Source organism: Peromyscus eremicus, chromosome 3 (assembly GCF_949786415.1).
Source record: "Peromyscus eremicus chromosome 3, PerEre_H2_v1, whole genome shotgun sequence".
In the NCBI taxonomy this organism is placed as follows: Eukaryota; Metazoa; Chordata; class Mammalia; order Rodentia; family Cricetidae; genus Peromyscus; species Peromyscus eremicus.
In genome coordinates, this window is record NC_081418.1 from 104,691,064 (window position 1) to 104,716,696 (window position 25,633).

Sequence of the window (25,633 nt, forward strand, 5' to 3'; positions counted from 1 at the left end):
AAAGGGTTTATTTCGCTGAGACCTCCACATCACTGTTTACCATTGAAGGCAGTCAGGGCAAGAATTCAAACAGAGCGGGAACCTGGAGGCAAGGGCTGATGCAGAGGCCATGGAGGAGTGCTGCTGACTGACTTACTCTTCATAGCTTTTTCAGCCTGCTTTCTTATAGAACCCAGGACCACCAACCAGCCCAGGAGTGCTATCACCCACAAAGGGCTGGGCCCACCCCCATCGATCATTAATGAAGAAACTGCTCTATAGGCTTGCCTATAGCCCTTTAGAGAGGACTCTGGCCTTTGTCAAGTTGACACAAAACTAGCCAGCACAGGTGGGAATTTTCTTTTACCTGCTTTGCCTGGAAGGCATTTGAGTTTGAGATACAGCTTCTCTCTGAAACATCTTCCCCAATGCACCCCATGTCTTTTTTATGTGTGCATGATAAAAAAGGAATAATACAGGGGCTGGGAGATGGCTCAGTGGTAGAAGCATTTGCCATCAAGCATGAAGACCTTCATCTGAATCCCTAGAACCTATGTCAAATCTGGAGGGATAGCCTGAGTATTGGCAATCCCAGCACCCCTGTGGGGCAAATGGGAAATGAGACAGGAGGATCCTGGGAGGTGGGGGGTCATCTAACTGGGCAAACACAGCAGAGAGCAACACAAGGCTCTTGAAAACAAGTAAAGTTTGCCCTCTGACCACCACACGTTTGTGGCTCACAGATGTTGTCATTCACACACACACACAAATGCACACATGTGTACACACACACACACACACACACACACACACCAATAATGAAAAACAGAAAGAACATAAAATTCATCATGTAACCATCTCAAAAATGTCAATTCAATGACCTGAATGCAATGCCGTGCAGCCATGGCTACAACCCAGTGATAGAACATTTTTTTCATCACTCCAATCCTGTCTCCGTTAAGCAGTTGCCCATCTTTCCTCCTCCTAACCTAGACCCTAGCTGTGATGACCATGCTTTCTATATCCATGGATTTGCTTATTCTGGGGACGCCACATTCAGAAACCCATTCAGTATGTGCCCTTTTCTACTAGGCTTTTCTCACTTAGCACAGTGTTTCCAAAATGCTTCCATATTGGAGCATGTCTCGGTGCTTCATTGCTCTTTGAGGCTGGATGATAGCTCAAGGTATGGATAGGCCACCCTTAGTTTATTCACTTATCTGATAATGGATGTTTGGTGGCTTCCCTTTGAACTATTGTGAATGACGCTATTATCCGAGTAGCTTTATCTTTGGAAACTTAAATGTCTTGCTGCTTTTGGAAGCAAACCTCCATAGTTGGCATATCACCAGTTTCTAGAGGCATAAATATGACCTGAAGTCACAGTGAGGTGAGAAGAAGCTAAACCATTTCAAACCAGTGGGGACCAGCTGAGCTTGCTTCCCTGGTTCTTGAGTCTGGAGTTTTTGGTTCCCTTTGGAGTAAACTGACAACTATTGGGGAATTACAATGTTATGCTGAATGTTAGAAATCACATAGATCTCTGAAAAAGAAATATTTACCCACAGAAAGTAAAAATTTCTTGGAAAATTAGGACTTAGGGACACCAGAATCACAGCTAAACCTAAACTTAAAATGTATTTGCCATGTCCAAATGCATTCTCACTAATTCAAAAGGCTTGAATCATTGTCAATAAGTAACAGATGCCAGCAAAAAGGCCAGGGTTCCTTAACAGTTTCTGCTTGTTCAGTATTTTCTTCCCCATTCTTGAAGAATAGTTACCTATTATAAAATCTGTTTTGACAGCAGCAGGGAAATGCACAGAGAAAATTTACCCAGAATAAAACTTTCTGGGAATTAAAATTTAAACAAGGTAAATAATTGACTTCTTTTGTGCCCTGAAAACCATGTGACCAAGGTTTTCTTCTGGGATCTTAAATCTTAACAAAGTCATGGGGGAAAGTAAATCCAGCCCATGCTACTGGATGCTTCAGCATTGGTGAACACCATTTCCCTAGTCCATTCCCCAATAATCTATAGTGCTACCTGTCCCGGAATATCATCTAGATTGTTCTAAGAAAATGGAAAATTCAAGTAGCCTCATTTAGATTTGCAGAAGGTTTTCTGGGTTTTTATCATGGCTTTCTGAGTTAAAAAAGCAGCAACCAAATAAATGACTAAGTAATGGCATCAACCTCTATGAATTTCAGCATGCATTAGATGCAGAAAGGAAATAATCACAGTGCCAGGTTAAACAGGGCAGTGCATCCATTGTCCTGCAGGGTGCATGCCTTCAAAGATGCTGAAACTAATGGGAAAGAACTTCAGAATCTGAGGGTGAAGAAGACCTGAAATAAATCCCTAAGGTACTATTTTCTTTAAACATGTCCATTTGCTATGGGCTGATGGTCTAAATAGGATTGTTCAATGCAGTTCTTAAACATTACAATAAAGTTGTTTTCATTTTGAAACACGTCTTTTGTCACAATTCCCTAACCATGTGGAAAAGAAAATCACTGGACATTCACAGGTTCTACCTTTTAAAGGGTGCTTTCCCCAAGGATGAAAGGATTTGTCATTTCTGGTAGCAGATGACTGTTGTTGGGAAGGATATGGGCAGAGGAATCACACACCCAATGGGTTGATAACACTGGGTTGCTTTTTCTGGGTTTTTATGTCTCAAGGAAAGGTAAGGACAAATGGATTCTTCTACTCTTGTCTAAAAGAAAGAAAAATCAGTCATTCAAACAAGAGGAAGAGGCACTACTATGGAGGCATTCTTTAAGTCTTACATCATCCATCTGACTAACAATTGCAACAGGCACAGGTCTGTGTTGTGGATCAGAAGTCAGCTTGATAATGTCAAATTCTTCTAATTTAGTCTCTGTCCCTGTTTGACAGCCAGAGGGCCAACCACTCTCAGCCTGGGGTCTCACATGTCCCTTAGGTAACCTTAAGTCCAAGGGTCCCTGTATAACCATGTAACTCATGGGTTCCAGTAACAGATATTGTTACTGAGTGAGAAGCCATCTAGGAGAGAAGAGGAAGGAATGGAGGCATCCCAATGATGCTGAAGTGGGAGGATGGAGCAGCTGATGAAAAGGAGTGAAGGAATAAGCAAGTTATCCAGGGTCAGAAGGTTTAGCAAGGATGGAGGTGAGCAGCAACAGCATGTGTAGGGGTGAGGATCACAGTGCAGTAGGGTTTGCATCTCATTTCCCCTAGTCTTACCCTTTCCTATGGCACCAAGGCCTGAATCCAAGGTCTTACACATGGTAGCCAAGCAACCCAAGCTCTGCCGTTGAGTTTTTACCCACTCAGCTCTCTTTTGGAGGGGGTCTCCCTATGCATCTCTGGTTGGCTTCACGACTACCACCCTTCTGCCCTCCATGACACTTAGCCTCAGGTTGAGGTTAGGTGACATGATTTGAGGTTTGGGAAAAAACAAGAAATAAGAAACCAACCAACCAACCAACCAACAAACAAAAAAAAGCCAAAGCCAAAACCAAAACCCAAACAAAACACTCGTAATGCCCAGTGCCTGGTACTTTTCAGGTGATTGACACATACTGTTTAATGAATGAATGAGGCAATGGATAAGAAAGGGTTAAGGTTTACCCTGAACACAACAAGCCCTCTCTACTCCCTGTTATAAAAGCCATGAAAATGTTATCACTCAACTGACCAAGGAATTGCTGCTCATTCCAATAGTTCTATTCTAAGAAGATGAACTTGGGAATCACTCTACAGCTGAGTGTAATAAATGCTTTTAAACTTGAAATATGCTCAAAGAGGCCCCAATTCCTGTTCTGGGCCAAAAGAGGCCGGGCAGTTCTGCAAAGTCACAGCATGTTCATGGCCGTGTGACAAGAAAACACAGCCGCTGCCCTTCCAGAAGGAACATTTGCTTAACTGTTCCAGAAGACACTGGAATGTCTTTATTCTTCAGCTGAAGAGTCAGGCATTTGCCCATTCCCCCATCCCTGCCCCCAACACCATCTTTTGTCCCTCCATTCATAAATTCAACCATTCAAAGGTATACTAAACGCTGGGAAATTTCTGGAAAACAAAGTCCCCGTCTTAAACAGCGGCCACTCTTTCTCACGGGCATAGCCAAAGGCATCACTCTGAGCAGAGTGGTGCTAACACCAGAGCCTTCCTACCATTTGTAGGTCAGAGTTGCTCAATTGAACAGGGCACCGTGGTTCTAGAAGCAGGTGAGAATGCAGGCCGGGAAAGTGAGCAATACATCGAAACCAACCCTCCAGGGAGAGGCTAGGACTCCATTAAGAAGGAAGTGGAATAATTCGGGTGAAGGCCATGCTGACGTGAGGAACTAAGGATACAAACTCCCACAGTTTGTGCTCTAGAGGCCAGGCTCCTGGGCCTCAAATTCTAGTCTTTTGTGTAAGAACTTTGATGGATTAACCTACCTTAGCCTCTCATTTGTTCACATTAAATGGGATAAAACGTGAATGTATCGAAGAGTTAAGGAAATAGTTCAATAGGTTACTTCATGTAAAAACACTCATTTAATGTCTCATTCATTGCTTAGTAAACACTACATTCTGTTATGTTTCGTATTACCAGTGTGGGACCTCTGAACTAGACAATTCCAAGGGAAGCTTCTCACATTGCACTGTACAGGAAAAGCACTCCCTGGAATTATATAGCTCACCATCTTTACAGCTGTATAAAATATCCCTGATAATCATTGCAGGGTGAACACTCAAAAGTTGTGCCTCTCAATTCAGCTGCCCTGGTTATTTCTTAGTAGGAGAGGGGTGTCATTTGCTCATGGGCCTAGTAAGAAATTAATCTTGACAACAACCTACTGAATTTTAATACTGTATAAGGGAGGAGCCAAAGATGGATGGGATACATACACGAAAGGTAAACAGGACAAGAAGTATTGCCAAGGCTTGCTAGGAAAGAAAGAGATTTCCAGTAGATGAAGCTCGGGTGTGTCCCATTTGGTTGGCTGGGAGTCTGTTCTGTGGTATGTCACCAACCTCAGGTCACATGTTACTAGAACATAAGCCCACACGGGGGCAAGATGGGGTCAAATGGCAGCTGAGTGAGAGATTGTGAGAAGAGACCAGAGCTAGACAGGAGGAGAGAGCTGAGATGTGGGGGAGGCTGGGGAAGAGCTGTGTTGTGCACTGGGCATTGGGCACCAACTTACTGTTTAATGAGAACGTCTTTGGTTTTGAAAGTAGTCCTGCCGCAGGTGAGCGGGACTGAGGCCGGAGCGGTCCTGCTGTGCTCATTTAAGACAGCTGCCTAGTGGTTTTCAACCTTCCCTCTAAGCCTGGATGCTGTGTGGACATCTCGAGTAGGCTCCCACTGTGCCTTGCGAGCGGGGAAACACAAAGGGTTTGATGGGGCCTGTCTCACCTCGGCTACCTTGAACTTTACTTTCCCACTCAGTGTCACTCATGGGTTTCCAGCCACCCTCACCACCTGGTGCCTCTTGAGACTCTCCTCTGGGAGTATGAGAAAGCACAGTAGAGGAAGGGTAAGCACTAGAACCCGGTTTTTTAATCACTTACAGAGCCCGTTCCCTCTGTGGCTATGGTTAACCTCTGCCATCTCAAGTCCTTGTCTTTGTCTTCCTCTCCTTCTTCCTCCTCCTTCCTCTCCCCCTTTTCCTCTTCCTTCTCCTTCGAGACAGGGTCTCATTATATATCCTCAGCTGGCCTAGAACTGACTATGTAAGGCAGGTGTGGGCCTGGAACTCATAGAGATCCACCTGCCTCTGCCTCCTGAGTGCTGGGATTAAAGGCGTGCACTGTTGAGTCTTTTCATATGGAGCTGGATAGCAATATTTGAGGAAGGATTTCAAAAGGCCCATCTGCACAGCAAGTGCAAAGACAGAAGCTTCTGGACGTGTTTCTTGTGTGGTTTTCTATCCTAAGGGATTCAGAAGGAATTGGGAATGGAGCTTACACTCTCATGATTGGCTCTCAAATTCTGGATCGCTGGCTGCATTGTAAGCAGTTAGTTTTGGCTCATCTGTGAACCCTTTCTCACTTCCTGATCTTTGGAACAGGGACACAGAGTTGAGTTTGGCCTGAAGAGTGAGGTGGAGAAAATGGTCAGGGATAGGTCTGAGGTAAGAATTCCAAAGACAGGGGCAAGTTTCTGTGAATCAGGGAGGGGAGTGTCTCTACCTGACACTCCAGTCGCAGGACTGGGACTGAAGACAGATGAGTGACCTTTCCGACTTCCTCAAAACAACTCCACAAAGTCACTACAGTTCCCATTCTACAGGAGACAAACCAAGGCTCAGAGACGTAAGAATTCTTGCTCTGAGTCATGTGGCTATTGATGGTAGAGCTGAGATAGGGACCACACCGATGTTATTCTAAGCATCCAAGTTCCCGACAGATAACGTATCTGGCTCCAGTTCAAGTAATCTGAAATTTAGCTGCCTTAGGTATTCTCCCTGATACTATCTGACAGAAGCAAAGAAGAGTCTAGAAGGAAAATGAGCAACACAGACTAATCAGATGGAGAAGGAGGAATTCCTAAAGAAAATCATTGTAGTAAGGAATGGATTCATCATGGTGAAGGGCAGGGCTGGGAAACTGATCCCCGGGGTGCAGAATACAATTGGAAAACCATAAGGACTGAGGAGAACAAATAGCATCCATCATGTGTGGCTTCCTCCAGCTGCTAAATGCGGGACACTTGGACATGTGACAAAGTCTGTCTGAAACTTAGTTTTACCATCTGAAAAAAAGGGGAGGATAATAATTCTCACCTCGTTTAGTGTTCAAAAGATAAAGTGAGGTGATGGATAGCATGCTCCCAGCACAGTACAGAGTGCAGACCAGTGACCTCCAAACCACACCGGCTCTCAGCACAGGCCACTCCTCACTTCCCGCTGAGGCAGTATGCATATTTTATTTCATTCCAAGGTCAGCAGGTCTGATTTTACTTCCCAATCCTGTCCCCCTCTTTCTACAATCTAGCATTCTGTTCCGGAAACTGGGGTTACCTCTTTCTAATGTTTTAAACCATCTCTTCACCCCACCCCACCCCACTTCCCCAGCAACTAGACTTTCCATCATGGACACTTAAGTGTCTGCTTTAGTCAAGCATTAACTTGTGGAATGAAGGAAAAATAAGTCTGGCATATTTCTGCATTAACTCAACAGTTCTTCAAACTCCATCCACTGTTGAAACTGTTGGAAATTCTACACTAATTAATGAGTGTTTCACATGAGCACTCCTCTTCCCTCCCTGACAGCCAATACCACAGAAAGAGGAAAAATAAAGACCAGGTTTTACCTCAAGTATGACTTGCAGTTTATGGCTATTTAAATTAACACAGAACAACAAAATCAAGACTGACATATTAAACTCTTCCTCCCATCTCCCCACCTGTGAAAGCTGTCTCTGTGTGTATGCTGTTGGCCAAAGGCGTGCTAAAGCTCTCCCCCCTCCACCCCCGCCTCCAGCACACACCCTTTCAGCGAACACAGCTCTGGAACATTCGCGGTGACGGGGAGACACACACAGGCATTGCCTAGAGCCTGACAGCAAACTTTTTGGGTAGGAGCCAGCAATACCACTGTGCTCCACGGCTTTGCTGGCTCCATAGGGTGCGGATATGATGCTGACAAGGGGGTGGAGCGACCCGCAGGCAGGTGTGCACTTACTTCATGGCTCTACTTACTTCTTGCCATTGCTCTGCCCTCCAAGTGTAGAGAGGACATGGTGAGGCTTGGCAGACACGCTCCGACTCTGGTCTGGTGTATGGGCTGCACTCACTCTCTCTGGCTGTTTTGTGTGTCCCGATCTGACAGCCCACATGCCTCTGCTGCACGCCTTGGCCACAGGACACAGAGCACTGAGAAGACACAGGATGTAAGTAGGCACTTGGGCTCGTTCTGGAGGGCGGGAAGGGGTGGGTCACAGAGGAGGGCAATGCTTTCTTAATCCAATGATTTTCACAGCAATCAAAATGCTTTCTCATTTCCAAGGAGGGGGACACCAAGGCAATGTCTAAAAGCTGGAAAACTCACTGCCAAGGCTGGAGAGGGAGCAGGAGCCATGGTGGGGATGATGGAGGGTGGAGAGATTATGGGGAAATGGCACAACCCAGAAGTAATGCTACCACATTGAAACAAACAGACAAACTAACTAACTAAAAACTGTGCATGACTTCCATCCTAGAAGACGTATGGCTTGTGAAAACTGGGAGATATGCTTCTATAGTCCAAGCCACAGAGAACCAACCGTTGATGATTAATTAAGGCCATACAAGTATAACTTTCTCTAGCCCGTTTATTTTCTCGTTTCTATTTCTGGAGACGGAACATTTCTTCGCTTGTTGTTTGTTTGTTTAAATCGTGGAATTCACTTAAGTATCTCTGCCTACTTATAATCTCAAATGAATAGATGAAGAATAAAAGCTAATAAGGAAAAATAATTTCCTCAGGCTTAATGTTTTCAGTCCTTGAAAAATCCCATTAATCACTATGAAACATTTTGTTGACCAAGTTGCAAAACACCAATTAACTTACCCTTAAATTAATTTTTTAATGGTTTCCTCATTGCTGGTTGCATAATCTCACTTATGGGCAGGCCAAGAATTATTGTCTTTATTAAGGTTTTGGCAGCCAGAAACCAAAGGCAACCTTTGATTAGAAAGAACTGCATAATACCGCACTTAGTTATTAAAGGTTATTAGCAATTTTGGCGGAGGGGGGTGGGGGGGTTGGGGGGGTGGTAACTCAGTCTCTATTAATTTGCCTGGTGTGGAGAAAACAAAGTTATCAGACATTCATGCCATGTAGCCAAGAGGAAGTCTTTTCTTAAAACAGAACCAGGCTCTTCATGCTACGATTGCACGCTTGTCCAATTAACTTTTAGGAAAATTCAAGGTGCTCTGCAAATGATGGAAATTTTGTCAAGATGTACACCCAAGTGGATGCTTCTGCAGCTTAAACTCCTTTTGAGAAGGCAGCTTGGGAAATCCCATTGTTTCAGAAAAATCTATGCTAGGGAAGAGGCTCATAGCTCACATCAAAGTGAACCGAAGACAATGCTTCATCTCAACATTGCTGCTATTGTTTGGGTTTAATTGGATTAATTGAATTGAATGAGTTTGTGACCCACAAGAAACCAGACTTTAAAGTCATTATGTTCTGGAAGAAGGCGAGGACTCTTAAATGCTACGGATGGCTTTGTCTCCAGACAACAGCCACTTAATGCTCACAGGGTCCACGTGAGTAATGTTTTACACTGGTAATACTGAGAAGAATGGGAGGGAGGTACCCAGCAAAGGACAGAAATATCCAAATGTCATCAACAACAACCAAAGAGTTTTGGATAGTTGAATCTGGACTCTTAAATCCAAGAATATACTTCTAGAACAATGTGCATCAGAAATAAAGAGAATAATGGTGTAAACACACTGGAATTTGATACAAAGCTGATATAAGTTGAAAATTGCATAATGTTTTCACAACAGAGAAACATGGCAAAGACCTTTAGAGCATCTAGTCCTAATTAGACTGTTGAGTAAATGGAATTCCTTTGTTGTATGCAGGCATGTGTATGGTGGCCAGTAGTCAGTGTGGGGTATCTTCTCCAAAAGTTCTCCACTCCATTTTTTTTTTTTTTTTGAAGAAGAGTCTTTCACTGAACAGTGCTCACAGCTTACACTGGCTGGTCAACAACCACCAGAGATCTCCCAGGTTCTGCCTCGCTAGCAATGGGACTACAATGGTCAGACTTTGACTCGGGTGCCAGGGATCTAAACTCTATCCTTACGCTGGCAGAGCATGCACTTTCCTGCTGAGCTATTTCCCCAGGTCCCCAAACCTCCTTACAGTGCTATCATTACTAAAAAGAAGTGGAGTGAAGGTAAGGTACGAAGAGTCTTAAGTATCTACGGTTTTAACAGTCACTTCTTACAATGTTTCATAATTCTGCATAAGACAAATGAAGACGCAGGAAATTTTTATTGCATAATATGTTGTTCTGGCTTCTGATTGTCATAATATTGAAGGCAACTTTGAAACGATACTTTTATTAATTAAAGACTATCACCATGCCTTCAGTGAGGAGTGAAGTGCAAACCCTGCCTATCTGGACAATGTATCATGTCTGTGTAGAAAGAGATCTCCCGCAACTGCATTTTATTCTTCTGCACTGGTTCACGGACGACAACATTTACGTGCAGAGACAGCCAGCTTTCTTAATAAATTCTGAGAGATTCATGCAGAATCCCTGAGAAAAAAAAACCAGCATCAGAATGTCCCCAGCACGATCCTGGATCTAGTTATGCTCAGTGAACTTTTTAGTTCCAAGGCAGAGGCCATCTGCACCACCCTTATTAACGTGCCCCTCCCATCATCCTGACAGGCCAGTCTGTTTGAAAGGGTGTGAAAGGAGATTTTTTCATGGCGAACTGCTGAGCTGGGAACCAGGCTTCATCTCCTTAGTCCCCTGCTGTGCAATGCCAGACTGCAGAACTCACTGGCTTGAGCGGAACTTGACACTAATATAGATTTAACAAAACAAAACAAACAAACAAACAAATCTGTGAAATTCCTCATGTTTAGGGAATCAACACAGACCTGAAAGACTAGAAGGGATTTTTTTTCCACCCCCCACAATTTCTTTTAGTATTACAGTGGTACCATCATTTCAAAGCAGGAACTAACTTGAAAATGGGTGTACAAATCAACTTCTATAAATAATAACCTTCACTGAATGCATCCCATATGCTGGATTCTATATAAGGGTCTCAGTAAAGTGCTTCTAGGTTGCAGGGATGCTCTGAGCACTGTAGACACTTGGAAGCGTTCTCTCTTTTCCTCCAGACATTGCTGATTGTCTCATGTGGTACAAGATTACCTCTTGTTGAGTTATAAGCAGTGTGCTAAGGATCTTCTATAGAATAATTTTTATTTCCTAATAAGCCTTTCCAGTAGACATTCCATAAATAAATAAAGTGAAGACCAGAGACAATTACCTCAGTTCAAGGAAAAACAAACAAACAAACAAACAAAAACTTGAATCCAAATCAAATTTAGCAAGGCAATGTGGCAGTGCCACTGTGGATTAGAACTGGGATCCGAGTTTTACAACACTGTGCTGCCGTGAGGCAATGTGTTAGACTATAGCAGCAAAAGCTGGGATGAGAAGCTTCTATGCAAACAGTGATGCGCCATTAAGGCTCATGGCTCAAATAAAACCCCAAATAACCAAGAGACCAGAAAGTATCAAAACAACGCTGTTTCTCATCACCACTCACATGATCACTTCCTTAATTTCTCAAAGGGCACGAGCTGCATGTTTACCAGAAGACATGGGAAGAGCCTCCTGCAGCAACCACCACAATCTGCTTGCTTCCCTTCTCACTACAGGAAAAGTCAACACCAAGAACGGCGGGTGATTCGAAGGGCAACCTGCCAGTTCAGTTTCTACATTTGCAACAGAGATCACTTGAAAATGAATTCTTATGAATCCAAGGCACCAGGGCTTTACGGCATTCTGTTCCATATTATGTCGGTAAAGGAGTACATTAAGACATCCCATGGCGTGTAAGGCCCAGCCTGACCCCAAAGGGGTTAAACTGAGAAAAAGGCCAGTGACTCAGGAGTGATGATGAATGAACTGATGAAGAAAAGTCAGACTGATGAATAATGAAGTGTAACTTTCCACCCAATGTGTTCTCCCCCATCATTTTAGGGGTGGGAGGGGGCTTCCTAGAGGATCGGCATAATCCTAGCAAACTGCACCCTGGAAGGCTTTGGCCCCAGGAGAACATTGAACCTTCACAGCGTCAGGCTGAATCCAGAACCCAATGGTGATTTTTGTCTTAAAATTGCATCAGCATCCCTTAGCTCTTGATCAAAATCATCCAAACAAATTGAACATGAATGTTTGAGTGAAAAAGAAATCCTTTAAGACTTTAGTGAGGATTTTTTTTTTAAAGTGAAGTTCCTTTACAGCTTCAAGATTTCAAAGGATGCAGAAATGAAACATCCACTTTACATCTCAAAACACTCCATTTTGGGAAGGATTATTAAGTATGTAGAGTCCTGTGCCAACATTCAATGTGTCTTATCATCAGACATTTGACATGATGAAAAACTATACTAATTATTCTTCATACCTTGAAGACAAGATGACTGGAGTATAGCTACTAGCAGAAAATAGAAAGGCCACATATAAAATTTAAATATTGTAGCAAGTGGGCGCTCATTACTTTTGCTTAATATCATTGCCTTAGGAATATTCTTGTTTACCACCAGATAATTAGTGCGCCAATAATCCTTAATCATGCAGACCATCTTTCTCCATCGGCCAGTGGCCCAGTGATGTTCAGGTCTTTCCTCCTTTTATAGTTGTGCCCCTACAAATCAATTCTGAGTGGTTGTCTTGAACAGGTGTGTTTTTCCCTAGGGAGGCATTTTGACAATACTACTCTCTATATTTGCAAAACAAACAAATGAACAAACAAACAAAAAGGGCTTCAGACCTAACTATCCCAGCTCTACAAGCAGTTTTAGGCTCCTCCTGGATATTGTAGTAAAACTCAGTCTGTGTTTACTAACAAGGAGCGAAAGATTCTTTTATGCATCTCTTTAGTGAATAAATTGGGCTTTAAGACGTATGGTGTTTACATGCTCTTAATATTCTGGGGGGAAATGCATTAGATAAGCAGATAAGGAAAGGGCACGGAGCAGAATGAAGAGTAACAGAGCATGAAAGTCTACAAGAGGACAACCTAATTAGTGTGACATCTTAAATAACGTTAGCTGCAGGCTTTGCATGAACTGAAGAGCTCCAAAAACAAAAGGGCTGGAAGTTAAAAGATGATAATGGCCACTTAGAAACCATTAAGGAGGATGACAAGTATGACATACTGCCTTGAACATGATCCCCGACAGAAGCCAGAGGAGGACAGGACACAGATTCTTTGATTGCCAAATTAAAGCCAACAAGCAAACCCCAGATGTTTCTTTATGACACAAGCCTTGATCGGGACAAAGCTACCATGCTGGGGAATGATACACTGTGCTGTGCTCTTCTGTTAAGTGGAACATGGGTATAGAGAACAATGACGTCAGTGAAGGACACTTGAGCAGCATGCAGATTTCTAGAGGAATTTTCCACTAGAATATTAAAATGGAAAATCCTCAGCTCTTCTGGTGTTAATATGGCTGCATCCAAAGCTGGAAGAATTCTTCCCGAGGCCACCCACCTTGAGCCTAGTTTTTACGGATCCTTAGGAGTCATTGACATGAGTCACCACAGCATCGGAGAAGGAGACTGCAAAGCTCCTGCTGAATCCAATCAGCAGAGAGAAGGCTCAGCATTAAGCATGGAATGTTTTCAAAGAAATGGAACCTTGTTACTTTCAAGCAAGCACCTTAAACCACGATGAGAAAACATACAAGCAGTGGGGTTGTGAGACCTACTCTAAGGATTAGGTGCAAGTGACTTTAATTTGCCCAGCTTTTAAAGTTGCTTCTGCAGCTGCAACAAGAAGTTGTGACTGGTGTCCTGGGTTCCTTTTCTCTTCCCCATCTAGAGCATACATACATTACTCTCATCCTAACAAAATATCACTCTGGAGAGTCTACTGTATTCAGGCCCCCCCTGAGCAAAGCACTTGGTGTTCATTGCGCAGATCATTGGTAGGTCAGGAGGCAGAGAGACAGAGCTAAAATCCTCCTAAGAACCCCATGAAATAGGCTCAGGAAGGTCAAAGAAACAGCTCAATGTTGCACAGCTACAAAATAATAGAACACTCTCCCTTCATGTCCCCAATCTCAGTTGTAAAGAAGCAAACAGGCAGAGAGAATATTTTATATTGACAACTGCTATGGTTTGAAGGAGAACTGTCCCCCAGGTTCATCTTAGTTCACAAATGGTGGTGCTGTTTTGTGAGGCTGTGGAACCTTTGGGGTGGGAGGCATAACTACTGGAGAGAGAGGTCATTGGAAGTTGCCTTTGGGGGTTACAGATTGGTCCCACTTTTAGCTCTGTCTCTCTGCTTCCTGGTTTGCCAAGATGTGAACAGCTGTGCCCCCAAATGCTGGCTCACAGGCTGTGCTGTGCCAGGGGCCAAGCATTCCCTGCCATGATAGACGGATATCCTCTGAAACGGTAATTCAAACTATACCCTCCTGGTTGTTTCTCTTAGGTATGCCAGGACAGTGATAAGAAAGTACTCTCTTTGAGAATCTCCAAGGTAAACTGAGCCTCAGTTCCTGTCAGGTAACAAGAGCTCACCTCAGTGCAATCTCAGCTGGGCTTTTCTAAGTGGTGAATGATAACACAAGGCCACCAGCCAGATACTGAAGGGCTACTTTGTGTTTAATATCTGTTGTCTATCACTGTCTAAGATTCAACCTCACAACTGCGCCACTTAGGTACAAGCCAAAGCTCTGTTGACTGAAGTCGCTTGTCCAAGGCCACCCAGCCTGCCCAGGTGAAGAGTCCTCCTCGTTTGTAAAACGAACACAATGCAGAGAAACACAGGTGACTGACTGTGCTGGGGTCAGGCATGGGGTGGAACAGAAGGGAGCATTTGGGTAGAGAAGCATTGCTCACCTGACTCCATGCGCCAGCCTTCCATCTGGGGCAGCGTCCTCCTCGGCACCTTCTGTGCCCATGTGGCTTAGTAAGGTGCTTACAGTAATCACTCTCTAAATGGCTTCCATCTTTGGCCAAGCAGTAAACATTTCGTTGTTTATGCCCTCGACCACAAGAGACAGAACACTGCAATATAAAGCAACGGCAAGGTTGTTGTTGTTTTTTTAATCATAGTGACTTTGATTAAAAAAAAAAAACACAAAAAGTGTAATGTGATGATAAGATCACGTCTAATGAGAATTACCATTACCTGCTTCTTTCCAGAGCCATTCTGGAGAGTAACTCAAAACCTTACAGGAAAGAAAGGTGGAAAAAAAAAAAAAGAAAAAAAAAGCCCATGCATTATAGCAGCAGCCCTGTGTGGTACGTTAGTGGCTACAGCAGCATGAGAAGATCATGACAATTTAACCTAAAAGCCACCTCATGATCCTGAAATTATTATGGCTTTTTTACTGAGGGAAGTCCCACAACAGAACAGTAAAACACACCTTCAGTAAAATGTCTCCTGATTCACTCATTGGTATGAAGTGCATTGCCAACATGGCCATGTTCAATTTTTTTAAAGACGATATTTAAGGAAACTCTCAAGCTATTTCTTTAAGGGAAAAAGCTCTCATTTTCCCAGCCCATTGGAAAGAGGTGAAAAAGGCAAGAAAAAAAAAACCTGAAAGGTTAGCTGGTGGGTAAGTCCGTGCCAACTTCAGGAGGGAGGCATTACCTTTCAACTTTGATCTGTGAGTTCACTGGACTGTTTTAAATGTGACCTTGTCTGACCACATCTAAGAAACTTGACTTTGATTTCAGATTAGGTTTCTCAGAAAGGTTTAGGAATCAAAGTGCCCATGGAGTCTGGACAAGAATTTGATGTGACAGCTTCTTGTAGAACAGGCAAGAGGCTGGCCCCAATGGATGCACTGAGACATTCAACATCCAAGGCCTCATTAGCAATTACAGAGTCCTTACTATTGCCATCCGAAACTAATGGCTCAGATCTTTAAAGACATTTTATTTCCTACTATAATATCCTTGCTTTCTACAGGGGAGTAAATTTAAGAATGAAGAATAAAAGGTAAAGTCTCAATGAAAACAGATTTCACATTACATTTCTCTCGACTTCACATTTCTTATTCCCCCCAATAACTTTGTTATTTTTTTTTGTCTTAAATTACCAAAGTGCCCTTTGATGCCTAATAGACAAACAGCTCCATGTAAAACAAGGAGCCTAATACGAATTTTATCATTATTACCAGACATCTTCATAGTTACATCATTCATAAATGTGCCAAACATGTTTTTCTATTTAAAACAAACCACTATAAAAATTTCAACTGCAGCTGGTAGAGAAATTTAAAATATGTATATTAACACATTTGGCTTTAACTTTTCACTTTAAGATGTGAAATATTCATGAATATATATGATTTGGAGTAGCTATTTTGGAAATCGTAATGTTTTACAATTTGGAAGGAGTGAGACTAGTTGGAAGGTCTGTATCCAAACAAAACCTGTGACAATTAACCTACAGAGTTTGGGTACATGTAGAGTACTGAGGATCGTTTTCAAAGGCTTCTTGTGACGAGGATCTTAGAACTTCAGTCTCTGAGAATGGGTAAAGATTTGCACAAAGATAATGCCTATTGTAAGTCACCAGTTCATAATTTTTAAAATGTTACTTCAATAAGAAAAGATGAGGTCATAATTACAATTTGGGATAAATTCATTTGCTTAATGAATAAAAACATCTATTGCATACATGCCATGTGGTAGAAATTATGGGACATGCTGGAGATACAGTGATAACAGAATTGACATAGTCCTTGACCTCAGGGAGCTTATAGACAAGTAAAGGAATTTAATGTTGCTCAAGTGATGACAAATATAAGTACTGTGTATGAATATTCATGAGCTGACGTCTAAGAAACAAATAAGCTGCAGTGATTGGAAGAGGGCTCCCTGCAGTCTTCCACGGGGGCTACCCCAGCCGAGCTTGTAGGTCAGAAAAACGAGACTGAATTATATTCGGCACACGATGGGAAATCTCTGAGGAGACTTAATTTAGGATAAGGAATGATCTAATTTTTGTTTCAAAACTTCTACTTTGACTACTGAGTCAAGTACTAGATCCGAATACAGGGTAAGTGGAAAGGAGAGAAACCATGAAGAGAGCCAGCCTATTTGTGCCAGAAAGAGGCATCGGTGGCTGGGATGAGTGTAAAGGTTTGGGTGGGGAAAGCTGTGGGAAAAGGGGGAAGAGGGCAAAGATGAGATTTCTATTTCTGGTTTGGGCAGCTGCACAGACGGTGATAATATTTGCTACCATTTAAAAGATGATGCATACTGGGAGAAAAAGCACTGAGAATCAAGAGTGTTTTTATTTGTAGGAAATGGGTCTGACAGAAAGCACAGAGAATAGTGAGTGGGTGGTAACATTTGCTTGATGAGAGTAAAAACCTAGGGGTTTTTTTTTTTTTTTTTGTCATCAACTAAACATGGGTGAACTTAGAGCAAATATATCCTTAGGAAAAGTCATTTCATTATGCAAGCTGTCCAAAGAAGCTGGCTCTCAATGTGAAGTGGGAAAAGACTCTATGAGACAGTTAATAATCTGCCAGGTTCAGTAGAAGACACAGTCTAAAAGAAGGTAATGATCTCTAGAGTCAGAATTAGAAAAGTCTCAACATTCTCGCATTCACTATGTGCCAGACACTGCCCTAAGATGTTATTAGCCCCAAGACTTGGATAGTTTAGCCATCCCAACATCCTAACACAACTCGATAATAGAGATAGGTACTGTTACTAGAGACAAGTCAAGAGGTATTTGCAAAATAGAACAACCACAATGCTTTATATACAGTGTCACACTACTGTTCCAGTACAAGTAACTATATTTCTGTTGGGAACAATAACAGTGCTATTATTGTGATCAAGAATCTTGCTGTCAATAATTCATTCAAAGTACGCCACTAATCCATTAGCATCTATTGCCAACGAGCCGGTGATGAATGATCCAGGTTCTAAATATGATGCCTTCGATATCTAGATTAGCTACTCTCTACCCATTTCTATGTGCATTTTCCTTTTTTTTTTTTTTTTTTTGGTTTTTCGAGACAGGGTTTCTCTGTGTAGCTTTGCGCCTTTCCTGGAACTCTCTTTGGAGACCAGGCTGGCCTCGAACTCACAGAGATCCGCCTGGCTCTGCCTCCCGAGTGCTGGGATTAAAGGCGTGCGCCACCATCGCCCGGCTTATGTGCATTTTCTTTAGATGAGACTTGAAACAAATGACAATAGAAAAAAAAGAATGCAAGACTTAAGCATGGTTCACCACACATGTTATTTGCCTGGGATTATTAAGATCTCAAAGTGATCAGGAAATCCTCAAGGTGTCTCACCTGACAGCAAACATTCTTCATTTAACGTTTTCTAAATTACCTATGAAGAAAAGCAGCTGTTTGTAGAAACACTCAATTCTAACAGGCTTATTAATGCGTCTATTATGACTTCATAAAGGAGCTGTCACTTTGATAATCAAATAAACACAGGTTCTAGCTCTTACATTCCGAGGGGAAATTCCATCTGATCATTCCCAGTCTTTTCCCAGGCAAAGATGACATTTACATCAACCTGCGTCACCAAAGACATGGTTGTTATATTTAATACGTCATCTAGTATTTGTTATTTCTTGGCTACATATCTGAAAGTTCTCGCTCCTGGGAACATTTAATTCCTTACATTTTGCAGCCGAAATAGCCTCCTAGTTTGCCAGTAATCCTGGCTGTTTTTCTCTCGGGAAATGACTCAACTTATTTAAGAGATTGATTCTTCTTGCCCCTCCCCTCTTTGCCCCCAAATTCAAGCAAGATTCTGAACAACATAATCACTGCTTGGTACTTAGAAGCACCAAGGTCAGCCAGCCGAATGCTTGGGATTTCAAGCTTTGTTTCTGTGAGGCCAGTCAAAGGGCATGCTCAGAGCTGGGCTGCATTCAGATGTGCTGACACTTTCAGCTCACTACAGTCTAAATATTAAAATCTTTGCATTTCAACTCTGCTGGTGGGAATGGAACTCAAGATGAAGGCAGTGTGTTCATAATTGCTTCCCAAGGCTTCAGCCCTCTGGAGAAGTAGCTCTGTATATGAGAATGGATGTGGGTCTGGTGCACTGGCCCTGGTCTTAGAGGATCCTTGTCTTTTCACTTGTGCTAAGGGTCATGATTCTCTAATTATCAAGAAATCTGGAAACAACCCTGGTGTCCATGTCTGATTGAGAAGGACTGAATACCAAAAGAGAATGAATTCTCCAGGCTGTGCCATTGCTAAGGATATGGACATCCCTGTGATGATGGAGTTTTATACGGACGTGGCAAGTTCATCATAAAGAACCCAGAAGGAAGAAGAGGGGAAAGTGGAGGTAAGAAGAAGAGGGTGGGGGTCAGGTGTGCTCATGGAATATGGATAGTAGAAAGCATCTGGGTGGAGCTTGAAGGTTTCAGGTCTGGGAGGCTGTGGGCCAGGACTGGCTGAACTGTACCAGATGTCTGAAAGATGTGAGTTAGTGGGTGGTCCAGGATGACAGCCCTTGTTTAGCGTCTGCACAGATGATTTGCAGTCTTGACAAATGAGGTTGTGTCTACGTGAAATGCATAGTGAGGGATCCTGATCAGCTTAGTATATGCTTCTAAGCCTAGGATTGGCTAATTTCAGGTAGAGAATAATGATTGAAAGACCAAGAGAATGTCATGTACTGGGGCCGATTAGCAGCAAAGAGAGACTATCCTAGGTGACCTTGGCAGTCAGAAGGCTAACATCATTCTGAGGTAGGTGGACAGAGTTCTATTCAGACTTCTCAAGGCTTTTCCCTTTGATTCTACAGAATTTGAAAAGAATACCTAAATCATGACATTAAAAATGATTGGTCGTAACAAGAAGCTTTGCTGGGTTCTAGTTTCATTTTGCCTTTAACAAAACAAAGTGATGTGCCACCCAGAAAGCAAGTGTGCCATCAGGAAGGACGCAACGCCGTGTGCAAGGCCCGGGCGTGCATGTGCCAATACAGCAGCACATGAAGTGAACAGGGTACGGGGGTCACAGTAGCGGGGAGGCAAAAGGACAGCTGCCTATAGCTTTCACTCTGCCATGAAAACAACGTGAATACAAGGCTACAGACTTGGGGTCACAGTTTCAAACACTGGGGAGTGGCAGGCCTAGAGAAGCATCTGGAAGATGGGAACAGACATTTCCCATCTTCAGTTCACACATTTTAACTTATTTCTCTGTACACTGTAGCCAGTCAGAACCTGTTTATGAAATGAGTGATCACACAAAAGCTATAGCCATCACAAAACAGCACCATAAGTGACATATTATGTTCATAAAGAAAAGAACCTCTTAGGATCTCTCAGTGCTACTGCTGAACTAATGTGCTACTGCAAGTGAAGATTCAAAAAAGCCACCCAAAGATAAACTTTGGTCACAATTGCTAACCACTAGATTAGGCATCTATTACTTAATTGTTAATATGAACAGGATACTGGGCTAAAGTGCATTGGCTTCTTCTCTCATTTAACTCCAAAGACATATATGGCTCAGGTGTTATTAGGGGTCTGTTACATAGACAAAGCTGCTGAGGGCCTAAGAGTAACATTACTTACCCAAGGTCCCCAAACCGGGAAGCAGCAGAGCCAAGCTTTAAATACTGTACATCTCCATGATCACCATGTTAATCCTTAGACTAGACAAGGACCTGGGTGACCTAGATAATTGTTCACTTCTACCTCCCTGTGAGAATGCCTGGGCGCAAGGACCTCCGAGAAATGCCTTGGAAGACACCTTCAGAGTCCTCTGATAACTCAGCCTCCTAAAAAGAGAGTGGCTAAGCTTTGCTAAGACTTCTGACTTCAACACCTTTTTACAGTGTCGTCAACACTTCTAGAAGTGAAGGCATTATAAAGAACAGATACAGTCACTCACATAAATAAAAGCCCACCTTGCCCCTTAGCTGAAGACACACCCTGCTTCTCTCTTGGCCATTTTGAGGTATATTAACCCTTTGGGGCCTCTCTAATGCCCTGTAGTGAATTATCATTTCAGTTGACTAATGAAAGGGTCTTGGCATGGTTACAAATGAAAGGCTGTAGGCTGTAACCTATGGGCTATCAATTCACAGAGGGTCAATTTCTCAAATAATTGAGTGTGAGCCATCACGAAGATTATTCAGTCCACCTATTAATTTCAGACTCAAGGCTTGAGAAGACATGAGATGACACCCTTAAGGTCATGCAGAAAGAAAGGCACACATAGTTTTGATCATCAGAAAAGGAAAGCATTCAATGTTAGTCACACTGGAGGGTTGTGGCCCAGAGCCATGAGTAAGCAGGCACTCACTCTTTGCTTTACCTGTTAGGCATGTCATCTACAGTTAGCATGAAGGGCTGGAGTGAAAGCAAGCAGATATTAAGTTCTTCTGACTCTGAGGGATGTCCAGTGCTAATACAAACAAAAGGAAGAGTAGATCCATGAAGCCAGCAAAGAACAGAGTCCAAGAGATGGCTGTGCATGGAAACTAAAACAGGAAATGACAGCTGGGCAGGAGGGCTTCACCTTGCTCCCAAATGGAACAGAGGGTTTGAAGTCAGGCAGACATCAGCTGGTATCATAACTGCCATCTTAACAAGGTGTTACTGGGGACACATAACTGCTATCTTAATACCGTGCTGCTGGGGACACATAGCTTCTCTTGGCTTAGACTTGTTCTCTGTTAAGACAATCGTAGTATCTCTGAGAAATGCAGTTATGTGACAACTAAAGGAGACAATGCATATAAAACTCTTCTTATCTTGAGCAGACCACATAAAAAACAAACAAACACCGATTTGCTATTATCACCATTATTTCCTATCCAACAGAGTCTTCTAGGATGTCTCTGAATATGCCATCAAAAAGGTAGCATTTTTAAAGGAAATATTTGTCAACTTATGTACCCTAAGATGACATTTTAAGAGATGCGGACTGGCGAAGATGGGACTTTGGCAAACTTCCAGTGGTGTGAATGTATGAGGGGCTTTCTTCTCTAAAGCACACAGAGAAATCTACAGAGCAGACATGCATGCTGAGGACACTTTCGCTAGCTTCATTTGCTCCTCTCTAGATTATTCCCCGTTTAATACGGTCTCTTCTCACCAAAGTCAGAAAACAAGGGCACCGTATCTGAATGCCATGCATCTTTTCTGCTCACCATTCTTTCTTATCCTTTTTACCTTCCATCCACCTTCTGCTCTTCCCTGGACTTTGGGATGTTACTACATCAGGTATCCTAGGTACAGAATTAGCATCAGAAATAACTATCACTAAATATATAGTCACTCTCTTCCTGTCTATGCTCATGTGGGAACAGTCTCTTCCTTTTGTCAAGAACCAAAATATTGAACAGAAAAAGAGCATTTCAGTAGGAAATAAGAGCTGTGATTTCAGGGTGTAAAACTAGTGTTGATAAGCTTGCTTGATGGCTATTTATATCTAGGACTACTCTGGCACGTATTAGCATGAATAGGACCCCAGAAAGCATGAGGTTGCCAGGGAACGGCACAGAAGAAAGCTGATATGGTAGTCACAATCATCCCAGCCGGAAGGGGCACTGGGCCAACCTCTCATCCTTGGCCTCACCCCACCCCATTGCTCTGGAAATGCTGAATGCTAAAAGATCTAAGGAAAGGAACTGTGATTCATACGTCAACTATTGGACCACACTTCAAAACATCTGTTAGTATTGAGGCCAAGTAGGTGACCTCTCCCAACAAGAGAGATGCCAGGGCCAGGTAACTAAAGGGAGAGAAACAGCAAGAAGTGCCCATACTCGCAACCCAACAATCCCCCAAGAATTAGGAGGCTCAGGGCTCCCCAGCTTTCCCTCCCCCACCTTCATTCTCACAGTGTAACTAACTGGTACTAGAGGAGGAATACGTTTTTAACACTAAATACAGTAGTACATGAAATCAGGCAATCTGAAAATCCAAACTACTGTACATTTTGTTCTACAAGAATGTGATTGTTACAGTTTTTCTCCTCATCGATAGAGACACAAAGTCCATGAAAATCTGCAAATATGGAATCCGGTGAATTCTATCATAGCTAAATGGTGCTCTGACAGTATGAGGCATGTCCCATCACGAGATTGGATCCTCTTTACGTACCCCGTGATTCCCCATGCCCAAGGCCAGTGGCCAGTTTAGTAGCTCTTCTACCCTTCTCCAGCTTGCCCATTATGGCTGTTTGTAATCTGGCTTAAAGACGATAAGGATGTTGGTGTTTTTTCAGGAGAGGAGTGAAGATGGTGTGAGGACCCACGCTGCCTACAGTGCAAGTATTTATGGAAACAGCTGCAAGGAAAAGAGGGTAAGTGGGTGAGACACAAGCTCCAGAGTCCACACTCTTGGATGGTCCAATGGTAAGTGAAGCAATGCCTGCTAAGTGGACCGGGGAGGTGGCTCAGTGGTTAAGACACTTGTGTTGTAAACATGAGAACTGCTTAAACGCACTCGTGTAAATATTAGTTGGGCATGGTGGCCACCTGCGATTCTAGAGCTCAGAAGGAGGAGACAGGGATCCCTAGGGTAAGCTGGCTAGCTAAGACTAGCCATATTGGAGAGCTCTGGGTTTACTGGAGAGACCCCGACTCAATGAATAAGGTGGAGGGCAAATAAGCAGAAGACTTGGGACTCTGCACATGTGCACATCCGTGCAGGAGCACGGGCATGCGCATGTACCCTCACATATCTGAATATTCACTCCCATGCTCCTGTGCGCCACACACTCATACCCAAAAGGGAGAAAAATAAGAAGCATCTGAGTTAGTAACTGATGGGCAAGCTGTGGTTGGTGGGATCAGTAACCACAGTTTCTTAAAACGTGAAGGCGGATTGTGATCAAAGGTCTGGGCTGGAGGGATCAAGGCCATCTGGGGATGTTTGTCAGTTAGCAGCTGTCAAGCCTTGGCCGTCCGTCCCACTTGATGTGACCTATGTTGGTGTCCAAGGCCTGGGAAGCTTCAGTCACCACCAGGAATGCTTCTGTAGGACAGCAATTCATCAGTTTGTCTCTCGACTGTAGTGCGTGCTTTTTGAACTGCATCCCCTTCTAGCCGTGTACCCATCAGTCATCTAAAAGACATGGAAGCCGTGTGCCTTTCTCTTTGTCTCCTCCACCCTACACTGCTTTCTCAGTCTGTCTGGCCCTTTCCCTTTTCTCCCTTGGTGTAAAGGGAGCATCTTTACTTATATGAAGCAGCTGTGAAACAGATCACACAGGTGGCCCCTTTGTCCACAGACCCTGAGTCCACAGATTCAACCAACCTTGGATCAAAACTCTCTGGAGAAAAACAATGACAACTGCACCTAACGTGTAGAGACTTCTTCCTTGTTATTGTTCCCTAAACAGCGCAGAAATATTTCTAGGGCATTTACATTGATTTTAAGTATTATGGAAGACATGCATAGGTTGTATAGAAACACTACACTATTTCTTATCTACAGAGCCTAGGGATTCCAGCGAGGGGTCTGGAACCCCACCCCCCACCCCGAAGACACCAAGGGAGAACTGAAAAAATTCCCCACTTTTCAGGAAGCAGCCTAGGTAGCCAAGTGGCATTGGGGTGGATACTAATCCCACTCCAGAAGTGAGACATGCATAAATATTTGAGCCTGTTTGCAGAGATCGGTGTCTGAACAGATGGACAAAAGGTCATTTTAAACATTAATTGAATCAGATGCTCATCCAACTTCACATTACTCTACTGAGAAATCAAACAGCATTTCGTTCCTTTCAACATGCTTTATTCAAATCCTTTATCTCTTTTCTTATTTCCTCCTCCTGCCCACATTTTGGTAAAGAAATGGCTCAAAAATACCACTGAGAAGGAATGCGAGGAGAAGAAATAAAGACTGACATGTAAACAAAATAAGTGACTTGGTATTAGGAAGGACTAGAATTACATTTCACATTTTGGTTTTGTTTTACAAATTTAAATTATTACAGTACTGCTCTAAAATTTATTGAAGAGGATATCCAAAGACTAAGGAAGAAGGATACGGTTTGGTAAGTACCATGTTTCCCTCTGTTATCTAACTAAAGACATCTAACACTGCCAACATTTACTTGCATTGGAGTTCAGCAGAGACGTGAAATCATGGTAAACACGCATTTCAAATGAGTATGTTCCCAACAGAAGTTCTCTTATCTCTCTACGCAGCTGTTCCTCCTATGGATATTTCCATTGTAAACAACAGGATCACCATATTTCCATTTTCCTAGTCCATAAAACTTGGAGTCATTTGACTCCATTATTTCTTTTGTACTCTATAGCCAGACTTTCAGCTAATCCATTAGCCCTACCTCAGAAACAAAACAAAACAAAACAAAACAAAAAAACTGCAGGAGCCTCCTGTGCCTTATCATCCTTCCTGCGGCCACAGTTATCTGAGCCACTGAGGTCCTCACCTTGCCACTGCTGTCATTTCAGTGACCACGTGGCTTCCCAGGAAGAGTACCCGTGCTTCCTTCCTTGAATTCAGAAGCCAGAGTGGGCCTTTTCAAATAAACCCATGTTTCTGTTCAACCCACCCGTACCACCTTAGGGGTGTCTTAGCTCTCTCTCAGTAATCTAACTCTTGCCTCCCTCTGCCTACACCACAATGTATCTCCACATTTCTCATGCCTTCTGTTAGTCCTGTATCCTGTCTCCACCTCCTCTAGTTCAGTTCCCCTGGCCTCTCTGAATCACTAAATACAGCACACTCCTGCCTATGGAAACATCTTGTTTCTGGATGCCACTTGGTTTTCTTTTGTATTTTCCCCTTATCTTTGTTCAAACGGAGATTATCGGAGACTTCCTCAAATCTTAAAACACTAGTTCCTTTCCCCTATTCCATGTCGATCCCTACTCTTTCCCCCTTAATCTAATTTTACCTACAAATTTTATCACCTTCTTTCAGAATCTCTATTCAATTCTTTATGTTGTTGTTATTTAGGTTTCCCT

General features: G+C 42.9%; 1 protein-coding gene across 1 annotated transcript in view; it reads right to left on the reverse strand.

The window, feature by feature from the left end:
• Nucleotides 1-25,633, reverse strand: part of Adamts9 (ADAM metallopeptidase with thrombospondin type 1 motif 9) — a 168,628-nt gene that overhangs the window by 35,048 nt on the left and 107,947 nt on the right. The window contains exons 29-30 of the mRNA XM_059258235.1: nucleotides 14,567-14,734; nucleotides 7,665-7,838 (exon numbers count right to left, since the gene is read on the reverse strand). Of these exons, the coding sequence (XP_059114218.1) occupies nucleotides 7,665-7,838; nucleotides 14,567-14,734 (342 nt within the window). The remainder of the gene's footprint in view (nucleotides 1-7,664; nucleotides 7,839-14,566; nucleotides 14,735-25,633) is intronic.